The 22,654-nt window shown below is 38.6% G+C and overlaps 2 protein-coding genes across 4 annotated transcripts in view; one reads left to right on the forward strand and one right to left on the reverse strand.

The window, feature by feature from the left end:
• Positions 1-22,654, forward strand: part of SPATA9 (spermatogenesis associated 9) — a 75,016-nt gene that overhangs the window by 25,595 nt on the left and 26,767 nt on the right. The window lies entirely within an intron of this gene.
• RFESD (Rieske Fe-S domain containing) overlaps positions 20,280-22,654 on the reverse strand; it is a 38,701-nt gene continuing 36,326 nt past the window's right edge. Inside the window, exons 4-5 of one of the 3 annotated variants that reach the window (XM_027100589.1) lie at positions 21,606-21,662; positions 20,316-20,502 (exon numbers count right to left, since the gene is read on the reverse strand). In XM_027100589.1, the coding sequence (XP_026956390.1) occupies positions 20,461-20,502; positions 21,606-21,662 (99 nt within the window). In that variant the 3' untranslated portion in view covers positions 20,316-20,460. Of the gene's footprint in view, positions 21,663-22,654 lie in introns of all 3 variants that reach the window. The other 2 variants (XM_027100587.1, XM_027100586.1) reach the window with 2 other exon arrangements.

Consider the following 22,654-nt stretch of genomic DNA (forward strand, 5'->3'; position numbering starts at 1 on the left):
TGTGTGTGTGTGTGTGTGTGTGTGTGTGTGTGTGTGTGTGTGTGTGTATGTGTGTCTTTTATCCCTGGGAAAGGGAAGCCAGCTGCCCTGTCATAAGGAGACTCAAGCAGACCATGGAAAGGCCCACATGGCAAGGAACTGAGGCTTGCAAGTAACCATGTGAATGAACTTGGAAGTAGATCTTCTGAAGCCTGCCAAGCAGCATGTTGAATGAGTTTGTAAGTAGATTGTCTCTCAGTTGCACTTTCAAATGACTGCAGCCCAGCCAACAGCTTGACTGCAACCTCTTGAAAGACTTGGAGGCAAACCACCCAGCTATGCCACTCCTAGATTCCTGACCCACTGAAACTGTGAAATAATAAAAATTTGTTGTTTTAAGTTGCTAACTTGGGATAATTTGCTATGCAATAGTAGATAACTAATACAACAAGCCCCCCAAACTTAAAGGCTCTTCTGGTAAGAATGGTGGTGATATTAACAAAGTTTTTTTTCTTTTTTTAGTGGGAGGCAGGGAGGTTGTTGTATAATGAAACTAATGCAACGTATCAATGGAAGATTTGTATAACTCAGAGAACCAATATTACTAAAATGATCAATACATGATGTTACAAAGTCATGCATTAGTAAATGATTGATTCAAAGTGCAAGACAGACCAATAAATTTTAATGTAACAAGAGTATATGGTTTCTACATTGAAACTCACCTTTAGGAAATTATCACTTGCTGAATGCTGGTATAAGACTAAAGAAGAATATCCACAGTTATCAGGAAAGACTATTAAAATACTCCCTCCACAACTACATGTCTGGGTAAGGCTGGGTTTTCTTCATGTATGTCAACCAAAACAATGTACTGCAACAGGTTAAATTCAGAAGCAGATATGAGAAATCAGATGTCTTCTATGAAACTAGACATTAGGGAGATTTGCAAACATTGAAAACAATACCACTCATGTCACTACATTTTTCTTTTTGGGAAATAGTTATTTTTCATAGAATATGTTATTATTGTTATTTTAAGATGAATTGTATTAGTTATATGTTGCTGTGTAACAAATTGCCCCCAAATTTAGCAGCTTAAAACAATAAATATTATCTCAGCATATCTTGGGTCAGGAATCCAGGTGTGGCTTAGTTGGGTACCTCTGGCTTAGGGTCTCTCACAAAGCTATAATCAGGATGTCAGCAGGGCTGCAGTAATCTTAAGGCTTGACAGGGAGGGGGATCTTCTCAGCTCGCCTATGTAGCTATTGACAGAACCCAGTTCCTCACTGCTGTTGGCCAAAGATATCAATTCCTTGCCACATGGATCTCTTCATAGGACAACTTACAACATGGCAGCTGGCTTCCCTCAGAGAGATTGAGAGAAAGAGAGAGAGAGAGAGAGAGAACAAGCAAGGCAGAAGCCACAGTCCTTTTGTAACCTAATCCTGGAAGTGACATCCCGTCATTTCAGCTGAACTCTGTGTTTTGAAAGGAGTCAATAAATCCAGGCTGCAAAGCAAAGGGAGGGGATTTCACAAGGGCATGACTTTTCACAAGGGCATGACTATCAGGAGGTAGGGATCATTGTGGGCCATCTTAGAGGCTGCCTACCATATGAATTAATAAATATTTTATAAACGTATCAGTATTAATTTCTAGTAAAGTATTATCAGTAGGTACAACTCACATAAACAAAAGCTATCTGGGGTCTTCAATAATTTGTAAGAGTGTAAACAGGTTTTTAATAATTTGTTAGAGTGTAAACAGGTGTGTGTTACTACTGTTCTAGTAGTACAAACATTGGCTTCCCACGTGGTAAAGATTCAGGGCATTATTCAGGAGTTGATGATACATGTCTTATTTTTATTATTATGCATAGCTATAAACTCTTTTCCCCCAAACAATAGTATTTATAATAGCATTACAAGATACACAAATGCATATTGAAATATAGTAGCCTTTGTCACATGTATCTACACACTGGGTGTGATAAGACTAAAAAGTACTCAATATACTGTATATTAATCACATATCTGTGAATACTTCATTTTTGAAAATTTAATAATATTTATTCAATATGTTAAGTGCTTAGATTTGTCAGCATTCAATAATTGGTGATTTTATTATTATTTTGTTCAGTAGGTATTTTGAAAACTCTGAACAGAGAATAGTATCAGAGTTAGGGATTTGTGAAGTTTCTACCAAGAAATAGTAATTTAAGCCAATGTTCAGATGTGATTGCCATGGAAAAGAGTTTAATGAAAAAAGGATAAAGTAGGAGACTTTGGAGTATGGAGAAAAAGGGAGAGGAAGAAGGGAGAGAAGACACAGAGAATATCCAGGTAAATAAAATAGGAAATTACCTCATGAAGGAAAAAGCCTATCTTAGGAATTATGGGCGATCAACAGCATCAGCTAGTATAAAGCTTGAAAAGGGTGAAGACTGAGAAAAGGCTTAGAGGTGGTGAGGAGACTTTATAAAGAAAATCCCCCACAGGGCCAGAATGCAAAGGATTAATCTAAAGAGGAAGTAAGAAAGCTGAGAAAGTAAAGGGAAGAGAAAACTTTGGCTAGTAACAAAAGAAAGTTGCAAGATCTAAGGAACAGGGAGATCTAAATATCTGTCTTCTTCCTGTTTTCTACTTTAAGCATTGAAGAATTTTAGCAAGAGCCTGCTTTCTGTATACAAACCAAGAATGGCCGGTTTCGAAATGTATTCGTTTTTATATTTTTAAAACCATATGGTTTAATGAACTAAACTTTAGAGATTTTGCTTTAACTGAGAATTGTTTTTTTTTTTTCTTGCCAATATTTTATAGGTATGTCCTTATTTTCCCTGCACTGTGCCCTAATTTTTGGTTTTCATTCTGGGGAAATTACAGCTACAAAAACATGTAGTCATTATCTGTGATAATGTATCAGAGTTGCTAAGGTCAGACACTCAAAACTTTGAAGACCTCTATTTCAGCTCCCTCACTTTACTGATTAATAAGTTTGAGCTGAGGGATTAAGTGACTGGTAGTTCCTACAGGTAGTCAGATCAAGCCTGACACTAATATCCCAGGGTCTCTTGACTTCTAATCTTGGGGTCCCTTATTCACATCACATCATACTACATTATTTTTTTAATGACTTTTCCAAAATTATTACTGGTGTAATTTAACAAAAACTTGATACTTTAGGTTAGGGAGTGGATTGAGGGTGAAGAAACCTCTGAAAAATAAAGGTTATTGGGTTGACAAAAATTAGTGTTAAGTCTTGGATTTAAATCTTTCTGCTGATACTATTCTGGGGCTTTCTCCCTAAAACTATCATCCATTTTCTTCAAAATGATGTATGGCAGGACCCCTATCACTAGAGCCCGTGTTTTCATCGCAAATGAATCAACCGCAGTCAGCACCATTTGCTCTTCTCCACAGGCAGTTCCAAAACCCTGGGGCCTAAGTGTCTCTGATTTTAGGCAGAAGTGCAGTTCTCTGGGTTGGCATTTCAGTCTCCAAGGGCATGCAAAGTTCGGGGAGGGGTGAAGTGGAGGAGAAGCCAAGACAACCGATCGGTGCCTGCGCCATAACCGGCCCTGGGGGTACGTTTGGACAGGCGCAGAGTACGGCAACACCGAGGCCAGCGATTCACGAACCTCCGGGGTCCGGCGCCTGAAATCTATCCCCGGCTTCCTCACCCTATGCCCGGCTTTGCTACGCCCGGCTTTGCTACGCCCTGTGTGTGACGCGTTGACGTCACAGCGCACGTGCCGCGGGGCCTATGAGAACAGGCCCAAAGTTCTCCGTCACAGATAAGTGGTAGTAGTCAGGGGTGAGTGTGCCCATTTGCAGATGGGTGAGAGAGGCTGCGGTGGAGGCGAAGGCCAGCGAGGGCCCCGGGGAGATGCAGCAGTAGTGGCTGAACGCCAGTGTGAGTTGGTGGCCTCCGCCTGCCAACCTGCCCACTTGCCCGTACTTGAGGTGCACTGGGAGCACAGCAGCCTCATCGGAACCTGCACTTCCCGGAGAGCTGGCCAAGGTGAGGACAGCCCTCAGTGCAGTGAGCACCAGGCCGCTGCTGGGGCCAGCCTAGCTGAGAGCAGCCCTGTTGATTGGGAAAAAACCGAGATTTTTCTTCTTTTTTATACTGGGGAAGGATGAAAATTGAATCAAGAGATTTTGAGCTACGGAGAAGTTATGCTATTAGGCTGAAGGTAAACTGTGTAGAATAAAGGTGCTGAGTTTTATTTTATTTTATTAATTTATTTTTAAATTTTATTTATTTGTTTTTTGGCTGCGTTGTGTCTTCGTTGCTGCGCACGGGCCGTCTCTAGTTGTGCCAGCGGGGGCAACTCTTCGTTGCAGTGAACGGGCTTGTTATTGCCGTGGCTTCTCTTGTTGCAGAGCATGGGCTCTAGGCACGCGGGCTCAGTAGTTGTGCCTTGCGGGCTCTAGAGTGCAGGCTAAGTAGTTGTGGCACACGGGCTTAGTTGTTCAGCAGCATGTGGGATCTTCCCGAACCAGGACAAACCCGTGCCCCCTGCATTGCCAGGTGGATTCTTTTTTGCATTCTCTCATTTGCTTTATTTACTTATTAACATCTTTATTGGAGTATAATTGCTTTACAATGGTGTGTTAGTTGCTGCTGTATAACAAAGTGAATCAGCTATACATATACATGTATCCCCATATCTCCTCCCTCTTGAGTCTCCCTCCTACCCTCCCTATCCCACCCCTCTAGGTGGACACAAAGCACCGAGCTGATCTCCCTGTGCTATGTGGCTGCTTCCCACTACCTATCTATTTTACATTTGGTAGTATATATATGTCCATGCCACTCTCCCACTTCGTCCCAGTTTACCTTTCCCCCTCCCTGTGTCCTCAATTCCATTCCCTACGTCTGCATCTTTATTCTTGTCCCACCCCTAGGTTCTTCAGAAGCATTTTTTTTTTTAGATTCCATATATATGTGTTAGCATACGGTATTTGTTTTTCTCTTTCTGACTTGCTTCACTCTGTATAACAGTCTCTAAGTCCATCTACCTCACTTTAAAAACTCAAGTTCATTTCTTTTTATGGCTGAATAATATTCCATTGTATATATGTGCCACATCTTCTTTATCCATTCATCTGTTGATGGACACTTAGGTTGCTTCCTTGTCCTGGCTATTGTAAATAGAGCTGCAGTGAACATTGTGGTACATGACTCTTTTCGAATTATGGTTTTCTTAGGGTATATGCCCAGTAATGGGATTGCTGGGTCCTACGATAGTTCTATTTTTAGTTTTATAAGGAACCTCCATACTGTTCTCCATAGTGGCTGTATCAGTTTACATCCCCACCAACAGTGCAAGAGGGTTCCCTTTTCTCCACACCCTCTCCAGCATTTATTGTTTGTAGTTCTTTTTTTTTCTCTTGTATGAATACTTTCTTGACTAGCAGCCATATGTAACTCTTTACTGCCCCCCCCGATCAGTTTTAGAAATGTTGATTTTTAAAAAATTCTTTTATTTTTTTATACAGCAGGTTCTTATTAGTCATCAATTTTATACACATCAGTGTATACATGTCAATCTCAATCACCCAATTCATCACACCACCATCCCCACCCCCCACCCCCCCGCAGTTTTCCCCCCTTGGTGTACATACGTTTAATCTCTACATCTGTGTCTCAGTTTCTGCTCTGCAAACTGGTTCATCTGTACCATTTTTCTAGGTTCCACATATATATGTTAATATACGATGTTTTTCCCTTTCTAACTTACTTCATTCTGTATCACAGTCTCTAGATCCATCGACGTCTCAACAAATGACCCAATTTCGTTCCTTTTTATGTCTGAGTAGTATTCCATTGTATATACGTACCACACCTTCTTTATCCATTCGTCTGTGGATGGGCATTTAGGTTACTTCCATGACCTGGCTATTGTAAATAGTGCTGCAATGAACATTGGGGTGCATGGGTTTTTTATTTTTTTTTTGACATGTTTATTGCAGTATAATTGCTTTACAATGGTGTGTTAGTTTCTGCTTTATAAAAAAGTGAATCAGTTATACATATACATATGTTCCCACATCTCTTCTCTCTTGCATCTCCCTCCCTCCCACCCTCCCTATCGCACCCCTCTAGGTGGTCACAAAGCACCGAGTTGATCTGCCTGTGCTATGAGGTTGCTTCCCACTAGCTATCTACCTTACGTTTGGTAGTGTATATATGTCCATGCCACTATCTCACTTTGTCACAGCTTACCCTTCCCCCTCCCCATATCCTCAAGTCCATTCTCTAGTAGGTCTGTGTCTTTATTCCTGTCTTACCCCTAGGTTCTTCATGACATTTTTTTTCTTAGATTCCATATATATGTGTTAGCATACGGTATTTGTCTTTCTCTTTCTGACTTACTTCACTCTGTATGACAGACTCTAGGTCCATCCATCTCACTACAAATAACTCAATTTCATTTCTTTTTATGGCTGAGTAATATTCCATTGTATATATGTGCCACATCTTCTTTATCCATTCATCCAACGATGGACACTTAGGTTGTTTCCATCTCCTGGCTATTGTAAATAGAGCTGCAATGAACATTTTGGTACATGACTCTTTTTGAATTATGGTTTTCTCAGGGTATATGCCCAGTAGTGGGATTGCTGGGTCATAGGGTAGTTCTATTTATAGTTTTTTAAGGAAACTCCATACTGTTCTCCATAGTGGCTGTACCAATTCACATTCCCACTAGCAGTGCAAGAGTGTTCCCTTTTCTCCACACCCTCTCCAGCATTTATTGTTTCTAGATTTTTTGATGATGGCCATTCTGACTGGTGTGAGATGATATCTCATAGTAGTTTTGATTTGCATTTCTCTAATGATTAAAGATGTTGAGCATTCTTTCATGTGTTTGTTGGCAGTCTGTATATCTTCTTTGGAGAAATGTCTGTTTAGGTCTTCTGCCCATTTTTGGATTGGGTTGTTTGTTTTTTGATTATTGAGCTGCATGAGCTGCTTGTAAATTTTGGAGATTAATCCTTTGTCGGTTGCTTCATTTGCAAATATTTTCTCCCATTCTGAGGGTTGTCTTTTGGTCTTGTTTATGGTTTCCTTTACTGTGCAAAAGCTTTGAAATTTCATTAGGTCCCATTTGTTTATTTTTGTTTTTATTTCCATTTCTCTAGGAGGTGGGTCAAAAAGGATCTTACTGTGATTTGTGTCATAGAGTGTTCTGCCTATGTTTTCCTCTAAGAGTTTGATAGTTTCTGGCCTTACATTTAGGTCTTTAATCCGTTTTGAGCTTATTTTTGTGTATGGTGTTAGGGAGTGTTCTAATCTCATACTTTTACATGTACCCGTCCAGTTTTCCCAGCACCACTTATTGAAGAGGCTGTCCTTTCTCCACTGTACATTCCTGCCTCCTTTATCAAAGATAAGGTGACCACATGTGTGTGGGTTTATCTCTGGGCTTTCTATCCTGTTCCATTGATCTATCTTTCTGTTTTTGTGCCAGTACCATACTGTCTTGATTACTGTAGATTTGTAGTATAGTCCGAAGTCAGGGAGCCTGATTCCTCCAGCTCCGTTTTTTGTTCTCAATATTGCTTTGGCTATTCGGGGTCTTTTGTGTTTCCATACAAATTGTGAAATTTTTTGTTCTAGTTCTGTGAAAAATGCCAGTGGTACTTTGATAGGGATTGCATTGCATCTGTAGATTGCTTTGGGTAGTAGAGTCATTTTCACAATGTTGATTCTCCCAATCCAAGAACATGGTATATCTCTCCATCTATTTGTATCATCTTTAATTTCTTTCATCAGTGTCTTATAGTTTTCTGCATACAGGTCTTTTGTCTCCTTAGGTAGGTTTATTCCTAGATATTTTATTCTTTTTGTTGCAATGGTAAATGGGAGTGTTTTCTTGATTTCACTTTCAGATTTTTCATCATTAGTGTATAGGAATGCAAGAGATTTCTGTGCATTAATTTTGTATCCTGCTGCTTTACCAAATTCATTGATTAGCTCTAGTAGTTTTCTGTTGGCATCTTTAGGATTCTCTATGTATAGTATCATGTCATCTGCAAACAGTGACAGTTTTACTTCTTCTTTTCCGATTTGGATTCCTTTTATTTCCTTTTCTTCTCTGATTGCTGTAGCTAAAACTTCCAAAACTATGTTGAATAAGAGTGGTGAGAGTGGGCAACCTTGTCTTGTTCCTGATCTTAGTGGAAATGCTTTCAATTTTTCACCATTGAGGATGATGTTGGCTGTGGGTTTGTCATATATGGCTTTTATTATGTTGAGGAAAGTTCCCTCTATGCCTACTTTCTGCAGGGTTTTTACTATAAATGGGTGTTGAATTTTGTCAAAAGCTTTCTCTACATCTATTGAGATGACCATATGGTTTTTCTCCTTCAATTTGTTAATATGGTGTATCACGTTGATTGATTTGCATATATTGAAGAATCCTTGCATTCCTGGAATAAACCCCATTTGATCATGGCGTATGATCCTCTTTATGTGCTGTTGGATTGTGTTTGCTAGTGTTTTGTTGAGCATTTTTGCATCTCTGTTCATCAGTGATATCGGCCTGTAGTTTTCTTTCTTTGTGACATCTTTGTCTGGTTTTGGTATCAGGGTGATGGTGGCCTCGTAGAATGAGTTTGGGAGTGTTCCTCCCTCTGCTATATTTTGGAAGAGTTTGAGAAGGATAGGTGTTAGCTCTTCTCTAAATGTTTGGTAGAATTTGCCTGTGAAGCCATCTGGTCCTGGGCTTTTGTATGTTGGAAGATTTTTAATCACAGTTTCAATTTCAGTGCTTGTGATTGGTCTGTTCATATTTTCTATTTCTTCCTGATTCAGTCTTGGCAGTTTGTGCATTTCTAAGAATTTGTCCATTTCTTCCAGGTTGTCCACTTTATTGGCATAGAGTTGCTTGTAGTAATCTCTCATGATCTTTTGTATTTCTGCAGTGTCAGTTGTTACTTCTCCTTTTTCATTTCCAATTCTATTGATTTGAGTCTTCTCCCTTTTTTTCTTGATGAGTCTGGCTAATGGTTAATCAACTTTGTTTATCTTCTCAAAGAACCAGCTTTTAGTTTTATTGATCTTTGCTATCGTTTCCTTCATTCCTTTTTCATTTATTTCTCATCTGATCTTTATGATTTCTTTCCTTCTGCTAACTTTGGGGTTTTTTTGTTCTTCTTTCTCTAATTGCTTTAGGTGCAAGCTTAGATTGTTTATTCGAGATGTTTCCTGTTTCTTAAGGTAGGATTGTTTTGCTATACACTTCCCTCTTAGAACTTCTTTTGATGCATCCCATAGGTTTTGGGTCGTCGTGTCTCCATTGTCATTTGTTTCTAGGTATTTTTTGATTTCCTCTTTGATTTCTTCAGTGATCCCTTGATTATTTAGTAACGTAGTGTTTAGCCGCCATGTGTTTGTGTTTTTTACGTTTTTTTTCCCTGTAATTGATTTCTAATCTCATAGTGTTGTGGTCAGAAAAGATGCTTGATATGATTTCAATTTTTTAAATTTACTGAGGCTTGATTTGTGGCCCAAGATGCAATCTATCCTGGAGAATGTTCCGTGTGCACTTGAGAAGAAAGTGTAATCTGCTGTTTTTGGATGGAATGTTCTATAAATATCAATTAAATCTATATGGTCTATTGTGGCATTTAAAGCTTGTGTTTCATTATTAATTTTCTGTTTGGATGATCTGTCCATTGGTGTAAGTGAGGTGTTAACGTCCCGCACTATTATTGTGTTACTGTCGATTTCCTCTTTTTTAGCTGTTAGCAGTTGCCTTATGTATTGAGGTGCTCCTATGTATGGTGCATATATGTTTATAATTGTTATATCTTCTTCTCGGGTTGATCCCTTGATCATTATGTAGTGTCCTTCCTTGTCTCTTGTAGCATTCTTTATCTGAAAGTCTATTTTATCTGATATGAGTATTGCTACTCCAGCTTTCTTTTGATTTCCATTTGCATGGAATATCTTTTTCCATCCCTTCACTTTCAGTCTGTATGTGTCCCTTGGTCTGAAGTGGGTATGGGTCTTGTTTTTGTATCCATTCAGCAAGCCTGTGTCTTTTGGTTGGAGCATTTAATCCATTCACGTTCAAGGTAATTATCGATATGTATGTTCCTATTACCATTTTCTTAATTGTTTTGGGTTTGTTTTTGTATGACCTTTTGTCCTCTTGTATTTCCCACTTAGAGAAGTTCTTTTAGCATTTGTTGTAGAGCTGGCTTGGTGGTGCTGAATTCTCTTAGCTTTTGCTTGTCTGTAAAGCTTTTGATTTCTCCATCAAATCTGAATGAGATCCTTGCCGAGTGGAGAAATCTTGGTTGTACGTTCTTCCCTTTCATCACTTTAATTATATCATGGCACTCCTTTTGGCTTGTAGCGTTTCTGCTGAGAAATCAGCTGTTAACCTTATGGGAGTTCCCTTGTATGTTATTTGTCATTTTTCCCTTGCTGCTTTCAATAATTTTTCTTTGTCTTTAATTTTTGCAAGCTTGATTACTATGTGTCTTGGCATGTTTCTCCTTGGGTTTATCCTATATGGGACTCTCTGCGCTTCCTGTACTTGGGTGGCTATTTCCTTTCCCATATTAGGGAAGTTTTCAACTATAATCTCGTCAAATATTTTCTTGGGTCCTTTCTCTCTCTCTTCTCCTTCTGGGACCCCTATAATGTAAATGTTGTTGCGTTTAATATTGTCCCAGAGGTCTCTTAGGCTGTCTTCATTTCTTTTCATTCTTTTTTCTTTATTCTGTTCCACAGCAGTGAATTCCACCATTCTGTCTTCCAGGTCGTTTATCCATTCTTCTGCCTCAGTTATTCTGCTATTGATTCCTTCTAGTGTAGTTTTCATTTCAGTTATTGTATTGTTCATCTCTGTTTGTTTGTTCTTTAATTCCTCTAGGTCTTTTTAAACATTTCTCGCATCTTCTCAATCTTTGCCTCCATTCGTTTTCCGAGGTCCTGGATCATCTTCACTATCATTATTCTGAATTCTTTTTCTAGAAGGTTTCCTATCTCCACTTCATTTAGTTGTTTTTCTGGGGTTTTATCTTATTTCTTCATCTGGTACATAGCCCTGTGCCTTTTCATCTTGTCTATCTTTCTGTGAATGTGGGTTTTGTTCCACAGGCTGCAGGATTGTAGTTCTTGCTTCTGCTGTCTGCCCTCTGGTGGATGAGGCTATCTAAGAGGCTTGTGCAAGTTTTCTGATGGGAGGGACTGGTGGTGGGTAGAGCTGGCTGTTGCTCTGGAGGCCAGGGCTCAGTAAAACTTTAATGTACTTGACTGCTGATGGGTGGGGCTGGGTTCCCTCCCTGTTGGTTGTTTGGCCTGAGGCAACCCAACACTGGAGCCTACCCGTGCTCTTTGATGGGGCTAATGGCAGACTCTGGAGGGCTCACACCAAGGAGTACTTCCCAGAACTTCTGCTGCCAGTGTCCTTGTCATCAGGGTGAGACAGAGCCATCCTCCACCTCTGTAGTAGACCTTCCTACACTAGCAGGTAATTCTGGTTCAGTTTCCTATGGGGTCACTGCGCCTTCCCCTGGGTTCCGATGCGCAGACTACTTTGTGTGTGCCCTCCAAGAGTGGAGTCTCTGTTTCCACCAGTCCTGTCAAAGTCCTGCAATCAAATCCTGCTAGCCTTCAAGGTCTGATTCTCTAGGAATTCCTCCTCCTGTTGCTGGATCCCCAGGTTCGGTAGCCTGACGTGGGGCTCAGAACCTTCACTCCAGTGGGTGGGCTTCTCTGGTATAAGTGTTCTCCAGTTTGTGAGTTACCCGCCCAGCAGTTATGGGATTTGATTTTATTGTGATTGCGCCCCTCCTGCCACCTCACTGTGGCTTCTCCTTTGTCTTTGGACGTGGGGTATCTTTTTTGGTGAGTTCCAGTGTCTTCCTGTTGATGATTGTTCAGCAGTTAGTTGTGATTCTGTTGTTCTTGCAAGAGGGAGTGAGAGCACGTCCTTCTACCAAAACCACATGGGCAGGCAGATTCTTAACCACTGCGCCACCAGGAAAGTCCCGGTGCTGATTTTTTAAAAACTTAATGATTTTGCCCCAGAGGTTAAGTGATAACGATTGGTAGCAGCATACACCCCTGACTTCTCAGGTGTTTCTCGTTGTCTCAAATGTTCTTCCTTGACATTCCAACTGAAAGTGGTGGCCCAGTTGTCTCTATATGTTGCTCAGTTTAATTTCCATTATGGCATTTATTACTACATGGGATGACCTCATTTATTTGCTGTCTCTTCTCCTACAGTAATGCAAGCTCCATGAGAGTGACAATACCATCTGTTTTATTTATCACTGTCCCCAGTTTCTTGCACAGTGTCTGACGTGTTTCTCAAATAAAATCTTTTCAGACTTTGGCCACCCAAAGTTGGCACCCTTTCTCTTGCTTGCATAGAGCACTTTGTGTTACTGCTTTTATAATATTTTATTGTAATTTTCTTTGAAAGTGTTTGTTTTATATTGCCTGGTCCTTTATTTCGATCAAGGACTTTTTCTGTTCGTTTTTGTGTCCAGGTCCCTGGTATACAGTGGACACTCAGATTTTGATTGAGAAGGTGAAAGCCTTCCATAATAGAATTTCTGATCATCTGAACCTTTTTCTAAATTTCTTAGACCATTTTAGAATATTTCACCTGTTGTTATTCTCTCATTTTTCTTTCTGCTCTTGAAAGTCACTCACTCCATCTAAGAGAGGCCATATGCTGGTAAGGAGAATTCAAAATTTTGAAAGGGAATCTAGACAAGAGTCCTTGCTCTGCCACTTCCTGGTTTGGGGATACTTTCTAAATTCCTCAGAGCCTGGTTCGTCATTTGTAGAGAGATAGTAATACTCATGTACGGTCTACAAAACCATCCTGTTTTCTTAACATAAATAGAATCTGAAAAAATAATCTGGCTTTACTACATCTGTTAAAAGAAAAACAAAGCTTGATTTCCCAATCTTCTAATTGCCTAGATAACGCATATTAGACATGTTTAGTTTTGGGCTTTTTTGACTTGTTTGCGTGAAAATTGAATACCAACTACAAATTAGGCAGAGGCAATGTAAATCATTGGTCAAGAGGACTTCATTTTAAAATAAAGGGCATTGTTATTATAATTGTATAATTTGTCACACTTTTAACTTGTAAGAATATTTTTGTACAAATACCTTAGAAATACTTAAGAGGATTGGTTGGTACTGGCTGAACATAAATGTAGTCTCATGGTAAGTTTACATAAATGTGCACGTGGTGAATTATATCTTGTCTGGGCTCAGCTTTAAAGACGTGTCATCAACTTGCTGTCAAAGTGTTGGGTCAAAGAAAGAGTGGACTGCATCCTTCAGTGTTTTCATGTTTTGCTCCTTTGAGTGAACATAACAATTTTCTTTTTTATAATTATATAGAATTATTTGGAATTCACTGGTTTTCTTTTTCATTATGTTTGAATATTATTGGTTTGACCAGGGAGAGCTGCTTAAGTATCTAGGCAGTTAAGCTATACACTCTATGTCTATAAGGGAAAGGACCGAAATACAAAATCCATATTTTTAGTCACTCCTGGCAGAGGTTACAGCATAAAGTAGATAAGTCTGAGACTCTAACCAAAGGCCATAAAAATATGCGGACTATGGATACTTAAATGTGTTTAATATTGCTTTTCTTGAAAGGCTTCACTTATAGATTGCCTGTTTCCAAAGTGGAGATGTCTATCAGAAGATATGTAGCTGCTCAAAAACTCTTATTTCTGGTTATGACTACAGATTTGATGAGGGAGATGTAAGAAAAGAAAGATTTTCATCTAAAACATAGATTTGTAACATAAACTTTTCTAAGACTAAAATAAGATCTTTTCAATCAGAAGAATGTTTTATATCAATATATAGTTAGTTTTTTACACATTATGTAGAATATAGTTGTGAAACGTTCACCTCAAAATCTGAGCAAGTTACTAATGAAAGAAATGGCTTTTCTAGGTCCATAGAAAATAGCAAATAGTTTGATTCTGTTCCACTGGATGTAAGTTCCAGTAGAGCAAGGGTTTTTGTCTATTTTATTCAGTACCCTATTCCCAGTGCTGAACAGTGATGACACATAGTAGGTGCTCAGTAAATATCGAATAAATGAAAAAAGTCCCTTTACCATTATTACTGGAATAGCTTTTAATGACAATTTTTTACCAAAGTTTTTACAGCAATTTGTTCATCAGGTTATTTCCTTTCATTGTTTTTATTAAATATTGAGAAGATATATTTATATGTCGTTGTAAGGGATAAAGATTATAGTCCTTCGATACCCATGCACATGATTAAGTTTTAGAAAAATTACACTACCATTACCTTCAAAATCCTTATGTGGCTTTGTCCAACCCCACCTCTTCATTCTTCTCTCAGAAGTAGTAACCACTATCCTGAATTTTATGTTTATGGTTCCCTTGGTTTTTTTCTCTATTTTGCCACATATATGTGTACTCCTAATATATTGCTTAGTTTTGAGTGTTTTTGAACTTCATATAAATGAAATCATGCTCTGCTTTTTTTTCTGTATCTTGCTTTTTCTCATTCAAAATTATTATATTACTGAGATTTATTCACGATGTTGCATGTAGCTATAATTCGTTCATGTTTACTGCTGTAGAGTAACCATTATGGGTATATTATAATTGATTTATTAATTCTGTAGTTGAAGAATGGATGTTTGGGTTGCTTACAATTTCTTGATATTACGATTAGTGCAGCAGTGAACATTCACATGGCCTGAGTCTTCCATTGTAAAGGAGGCCTTTGTAGCTCCTTCCAGCTGCCTTCTGTGTCCTCCTAATAGGACCCCATTAACCTTCAAAAAGCTTTCTTCCTTTCTGGCCTGAGATCTCCCTGCTTCATCTTGTACTTCTGCTGCTGCAGACTGATGTCAGCTATTTCTTCAAGGAGTCCTGGCTCATGGTAGGGGAGAATTATATTAAAGCCCAAAGGGACTTCCCTGGTGGTGCAGTAGTTAAGAATCCGAATGCCAATGCAGGGGACATGGGTTCGAGCCCTGGTCCGGGAAGATCCCATATGCCGTGGAGCAACTAAGCCCGTGTGCCACAACTACTGAGCCTGCGCTCTAGAGCCTACAACTAATGAAACCCATGTGCCTAGAGCCCATGCTCCACAACAAGAGAAGCCATCGCAATGAGAAGCCTGCACACCACAACGGAGAGTAGCCCCTGCTCACCGCAACTAGAGAAAGCCTGCATGCAGCAACAAAGACCCAACACAGCCATAAATTAATTAATTAATTAAAAAAAAAAGAGTCCCAGAATCTGGGTGCTAGGGGTGCTCTTTTCTGCTGAGTTGGCAATGTTTCTAGTTATTTCATTCTGTACAGCTTGAAAAAATGTATTTTTGAAAATCGTGAGTTTATGATGATATAGTCAATTCTGTTTAACATTACAGTGTTTTACTCTGTTCTTTGATTTTATAATTAGGTGTTTTTTTCTCTTATCCTGAAATTCTTGATGCCTAACATTATTAACCCCAAAATGTGTTTAGACTGCATTATGAGGAAAATGATTTCAGATAACAAAACCGATATCAACACTTCCAAGGAAATGACTGAATGAAATCTAAAATGGCTTTTCTAGTTCTTTTTGTCTTTGGAATGTTCTGAACTGTGTTCTAAAGTCACTCAAAAAACTTCTAATTCGAAAAGATACCTGCACCCCAATGTTCATAGCAGTACTATTTACAGTAGCCAAGACATGGAAACAACATAAATGCCCATCGACAGATGACTAGATTAGGAAGACGTGCTATATACATACAATAGAATATTACTCAGCCATATGAACGAACGAGTATTGAGTTCCCTGTGCCATACAGGAGGTCCTTATGAGTTATCTATTTTATATATAGTAGTGTGTATTACAGGTATATTCTTTTGATATCTACTGCATCATATATTTTCATTTACTCATGTTTTTATCAGTACTAAATCCATGAACTTGCTACACTTTTATTTTCTATCCTCAAATATATAGAATAATAGGCTGCAATTAATCTACTCAGTATTATCTAGCTAAAAAAGTGTAAAGAAAAATCAAAGACATGTTCTCTATTTGTGTATCTACTTGCTAGTTCTTACTGAGCTCATCTTGAATTAATTGAGTTAATTATTTAGGTTATGTCACTGTCATGGGTAAAATAAATTAAAATGTAGTGCTTTGTGTGTGGGGAAAAAAAGTTTTCTTCCCATAGTGTTTGATAAACATTATGTGTGTGTATGTATATGTAATGTGTCTTGTTTTGCATTTACATATCATTTAATTGATTCCACGATGAATTTGTTAATGATAAAAATTTTCATCCTGCCTAAGACATAAGTAACAAATACGATTATATTCTTCCAGGAAATATTTTTGTAAAATTGTAAAAGCATTATCTACATATTGGGAATATAGCCTTGAGCCAACCAAAGACCCTGAGCTCATGAAGTTTATATTGTGATACAGGAAACAGACAACAACAAATCTGCTTCCCAGCTTCCTACCATCTAATGAACCTCAGCAGTTCCCAAAGTTCAGTAGCAATGCCAATGTTGTTAATTGTGTTCCCTGTGTGGCCTGTCATTTTACTGTAACTATTTGAGGACTTCCATCAGTCTTTTCATCAATTAATATGGTTGGGTACCATACTAATGGTACCCAACTGGAATTGTAGAATATAGTTATTAAATAATTTTTAAGGAGAAGCAAAATGTTATATCTATTTTGAAACATCTTTGAAAATCTGTATTTACAAGATACATAGCAGGTATTTATTTTTCGTGGGATAAAGATGGTTATTTACCTTATAGAAGAATTTATCGAGGGTTAGTTACTTTTAAAGAATAAGTTCCCTTAGTACATTTCAAATGATTCAATTTTCAAACATCCTACATACAAACTGCCTCAGATTCTTATTAGAATTTATTTTGTAAGTATGGAGCACTCAATTATGAGTTGTAAAGAATAACAATTAAAGATAGCCATTGACATTATTTCATCTAACTTTATCTGTAATAGTGTAAGATGTGTAAGGATATAGGTATAAGATATGATTAAATAAAAACCAAAACATTATCAGATATGGTCAAAAATGTTAAGTGTGGCAAGGTGGAATTTTTTTTTTTTTTTTTTGCGGTACGCGGGCCTCTCACTGTTGTGGCCTCTTCCGCTGCGGAGCACAGGCTCCGGATGCGCAGGCTCAGCGGCCATGGCTCACCGGCCCAGCCGCTCCGTGGCATGTGGGATCTTCCCAGACCAGGGCACGAACCCGTGTCCCCTGCATCGGCAAGCAGACTCTCAACCACTGCGCCACTAGGGAAGCCCAAGGTGGAATTTTTTTACTTATCACCCCCTGCCTTTTTCTACCATTCCGCATCCTGAGAGGGGGTCATTAAGAAAGAAAAGACAAAAAGAATTTTGTTAGAATAATTAACAAAGAGTCAGTTAAGCTTGAAGTGTGGGAAATATTAACATGATATGTTTTTCTTGTAGATTTGTTAGTTTTATAGGATGCCTAGGAGGGTGAGAATGGATGAAAAGAAAACTGAGTGAAACAACTGGGAGCTAGGACATTGAGGGTGGGCAGATGGAAAAAAGAATTAGGGAGTTGATGGGAGTGGAGAACATAGAATAAGACCAGAGAGAGCAGGTCCTAACAGGTGTTACTCTGGTAGACTCTGATAGCCAAGTTATCTTAATAGGACAAATAAAGTTTTCATTTTCTTATAGGCTCCCAGTTTGTGTGTTCATCATTGTCTAATAATTCTTTCTGGCAATAGATTTCACTTTCCAAATGTTAGGGGTATAATTATCTTAAGCATTAGATTTATGATGGAGGAAAGCAGGATCTGTTAAGGTTCAGAGAGGTGGTTGTGCTGTGATGGAGAGTATTCTCAGGCAGATAAGGACTAAGGACAAAGTGAAAGCTGGGGATCTGGCAGGCTTCACAATCTAGAGGAATCCTTTGATGAACATTTCTCTTTCCTGGACAGTTCCCTAAATAGACCTCCAGCAGCCAGTTTTATACTTGCCGAAGAAATCCATCTAGCTGCAGTTAAATATAAAGGCTTCAAATTAAAATGGGATTTGAGGGCTTCCCTGGTGGTGCAGTGGTTAAGAATCTGCCTACCAATGCAGGGGACACGGGTTCGAGCCCTGACCCAGGAAGATCCCACATGCCGCGGAGCAACTAAGCCCATGCGCTACAACTACTGAGCCTGCACTCTAGAGCCCGCGAGCCACAACTACTGAGCCTGTGTGCCACAACTACTGTAGCCCACGTGCCTAGAGCCCGTGCTCCCCAACAGTAGAAGCCACCGCAATGAGAAGCCCGCGCACTGCACCGAAGTATAGCCCCTGCTTGCTGCAACTAGAGAAAGCCGCACACAGCAACAAAGACCCAATGCAGCCAAAAATAAATAAAATAAATAAATTTATTTTTAAAAAATAATAAATAAATAAATAAAATGGGATTTGAGTTAACCAACTCAGCTCATCCACACTAAAATATAACCAGGTAGTCAATCAAGTCTGCATAATATGCAGTTCTTCCCATGTTTGATAAGAGGAAAATAATGGTCATCTGAGGTGGGAGAGTGCTAGAAGAGACAAAGATGAAGAAGAAAAAAAGGTTAAGATCTTAAAGAAGGCAAACCAAAGACTTCACAATTTTGCCTGGGTCTGACCTAGTGATCCTCATTTGGGTGAAGGAAAAACAACCTGTTCAGAAGTCTTTCTGAGTTAACTGCTGGTGTTTCTTTTCCACGTGGCATCAAGTGTGAAGCATTTCTTTTAAAGCGTATGCCAGCTTTTTTCAAAGGGAGCTTTGTTCTCAGGTGATCCAGTAATTGAAGTATCACTGCAGAAATTGGGGCAAAATTTAATTCATATTGCAGAACTCCTTAGTGTGCTTCACTTTCCAATCCCATTTCTCCTCCCCTTGTGCCTCCAAACACACTCTTCTTGCTCACTGCCAGAGTGATTTCAGAGGATTCTGTAACAAGTTCTCAGAGGCCCATTGTGAAGTAACAAAGAATCCCTGCAGTGAGCTGCAGGTTCTGTCCTTGCCTGCGTTCCTAAGTGGAAGGCTGCCATCATCCCTCACTAATGGTAGAGTAGGACAAGCAGTGCCCAGGCCTGTAAGCTTGCCTCGAACTAGGAACCCAAGCAAGAACTCAACATGCCAGTCAAACCTGTTGGGCGGATATGTGGGCAGATGTTGAAGAACTTCTCTGGAAGAAGTATGCACAGTCTTCCTGTAAAGGGGATATGGGTGTGGAAACTGGGAATTAAATCCCCAAGGTGGACCCAGTGTTCCATGATCTTTTAAATTATGTTTAGGGGATTTTTAGTTAAGCTTTTTTTTTTAACCCCCTAACTTCTTTTTGTCTTAGTCGAGGGGATCCAGAAAGCAATTATGGTCCTTAAAGATAAGTTTAAAGATGAATTCCCTACCGTCCTAAGATTATCACAGTCTAATCAGGTAATGTGATTTTATAACTTTGAAAGGATTATAAAAAGTATATTGTATTTTTAGTACCAATTATTTAATTTGTGATTTTGAGATCAGTATTTTAAGCTTAGGAAAACATTACTTTCACCTCAGAAAAACACCATTTCAACTCTTACTTATTGCGAGGGGTATATGGAAAACAGAAGGACTGTGGACAAGGAAGTGAGGTAGAAAGATAAATAAAGTTTAAGGACAGTCACTCTACCATTAGATTGGAAATCTAGAACTTTCTCATAGATACAATTGCAATGTAGTTTACTTAAGATTTGCTTAATATAAAGTCAGAAAAATGTCTAGATGTACTTTAAAATCTGTGGCAATTAAGTCAGTGAAAAAACATAATTGATATGTTATAACAATGGAAAGATAAATATGGCATGGGTGTGTGTTTTAATATGGAAAGAAAATAGTGATATCAATTTAAACAAAGTACATATGCATATGTTTTAAACATCTGTTGCAAAAAGGTTTTAGATATAATATTGGGAGTGGAAGGAGATAGGTAGAGAATCATAAAGACATTTAGTTAGGAAAAAGTAACATCTTGTTTAGGGGACACAAGTAACCTGATTTACTCAAAAGTACACAACTCGTTTTTTTAAAATATTTATTTGGCTAAACCGGGTCTTAGTTGGGGCATGTGGGATCTTTGTTGTGGCATGCAGGATCTTCGTTGTGGCATGCGAGATCTTCATTGTGGCACGTGGGATCTTTAGTTGCAGCATGCAAACTCTTAGTTGTGGCATGTGGGGTCTAGTTTCCTGACCAGGGATCGAACCCGGGCCCCCTTGCATTAGAAGCACAGAGTCTTAGCCACTGGACCACCATGGAAGTCCCAAAAGTACGCAACTCTTAATGGGAAAGTGCTGTTTTAGTCATTTTGGCCACAGTTGGAATAGAATATGTTGTAAAGTTATATGGTACAGTAACAACCTACTTATCCAGAAATCAGACTTTTGGCAATGTCAACATGAGGAACATAGCTAAAACCTGGAAGTAAACAAAAAAGGGCTGTGAGTAACATAGTAATCACAAAGTCTGTATATTTCATTCCAAAGGAGAGGTATTAGAGCTACCTTTAACCATTCATCCAGATAACCAGGCATTAGACACTTAATAAATACTTTGCCTGGAACTGGGAAGAAGGAATACAGAGATTAAACAAAGCAGGGTTCCTTCAGTCAGTGAGCTTAATCTCATGGAGACAGAGTCATAAACAAGTAATTGCCATGGAATATGGTAAGAGGCATATACAATTTAGAGGAAGGAATGACTCTACATAGGGTAGTCAGAGAAGACTTCATGGAGGAAAGATGCTTAGACTGGGTCTCAGAGGATGAATAGGGAAAAATATTCCAAAGGAAGCAGTGTCATGCCAAAAAAGTATGAAACATCATAGCATGTTTCCAGAATGTTAAGTAAATTTGAATAAATGGCGTCAGTCTTGGGTCTAGACTTTAGGAATGGGTGATACTGAAATGTACGTATCTGGATGCACAGTGGTAAGGTGGCATCTAGGTGGTGGCTGGCTAAGTAGGAGAGGAAAAGCCAAAATGGATTTTGTCATTCCATGTCTTAACCTTGGTGTCTAGTTGCTTCCTCTTTTTGTATCCCCCTAGTCTTGGTATAAATTCTTTTGAAACATGAGAGATTTTTCTTGGCTATGCTCTGGGGTATTAAGGAAAGAGATGCTTGGTCTAGGATGTAAAATGGTTAAGGCCAGCACAGTAGTGTCAGTAATTATTGAGAAAACCTCAAGGTAAAGCCAAGGAAGCCTAGGCCTGGAAAGCCCTGTTGTCCTTCCAAGTTGTGATTCTCCCACCATTGCCAATATTAGAGAAACTGGGTTTTATTTAATCGAAGTTGCAACTTTCTTTACAACTTCCTTCATCTCTTCTTACCCTCTGCATAGCCTCGTTATCACTAGAGCCATAAGTATGCTTTATGTGAAATAGATTGATATTCTGATCCCCAAAGAAATCTAAGTTCCTATTTCCAAATCCCTGAAGTCGTTCACTTATAAGAACTATACCCCACCCAAGTGAAGAATATAAACATAAAGTTACTTTATTTCTCATTTTCAAAACACTTACATTGTTCTTTTTCCACCATTTACTTTGAAGAAAGTGTTGCTGAGATTGGCAGGAAACCTGAGTAGTTAGGGGATATTATAGCACATTGAAGTTATTTGCTCTTCAAAAATAAATTATCCAGAAAACAATGCTAATACTCTGTTCTTAACTAGATTATTTTTAAAGGTCAGATTAGAAATGTTGCAGATTTTATTATTTCTAGTGTGGTCCATAGTTCCCAAACATACTGAAAAGAATGGTTTTAAGACTACTTAGAGGGCTTTATTAATTGGGTTGTATTTTAAATCTCTAAGTTTTGTGATTGGCATTTAATTTTATTTATTTAGGAAAAAGCCATATTGCTGGCCTGGAATAATAAAAAAAAAAAGATTTAGAGATTTGGTGGGAGTGATGGTGGTGGAATTTTTATAGAGGAATACACCGAGAATACTGGTTATTAAATAGTTCTTCATGGCTAAAGATTTTGAAGGACGTTTTTTTTCTGGGGCTGGGGAAAGTTAATTTTAGAATTTTGACTTGAGGTCCTGGCTTCTGAGGTCTTGTACTCTCCACTCCCTCCCTTCCAAGCAGCCCAGACCCCAATACGCTCAGTATCCACATCTTTTAGTAAAAGTGACTTTTTAAGGTTTACACTTGCAAATTGCAAATGATTTCCATATGAGGACTTTAAAATATTAAACTTTTAAATTTGAACGAATGAAAAGATGCATGCTACAATTAGGGAATTAAAATTTTTTAATTCAGATGATCTTTACTTGAATGAGATAAATCTTTTATGGTAAATAGGGTCAATTTTGTGGGTTTTAATTATGAAAGGTGGTTTGTATTTTATTCTGTAATTACCTTGCACTTAACTGTATACTACAAAATTGAGGATTGTAGACAGAGCATAATAGAATCCATGCAAAATTTTGGCCTTTACATATGTAGATACATTTTTCTGAATCCTCTATGCTTTCTTTTTTTCTTTTTAAACATGTGGGACAAAAACTGCTGGTGTTACCAAACCAGGTTTCTTTGTCCGACATGCAGAAAGCCTAATGCTGAGA

Source organism: Aethalodelphis obliquidens, unplaced genomic scaffold (assembly GCF_003676395.1).
Source record: "Aethalodelphis obliquidens isolate GAN/ISIS:26980383/991018 unplaced genomic scaffold, ASM367639v1 scaffold4, whole genome shotgun sequence".
Taxonomy (NCBI): domain Eukaryota; kingdom Metazoa; phylum Chordata; class Mammalia; order Artiodactyla; family Delphinidae; genus Aethalodelphis; species Aethalodelphis obliquidens.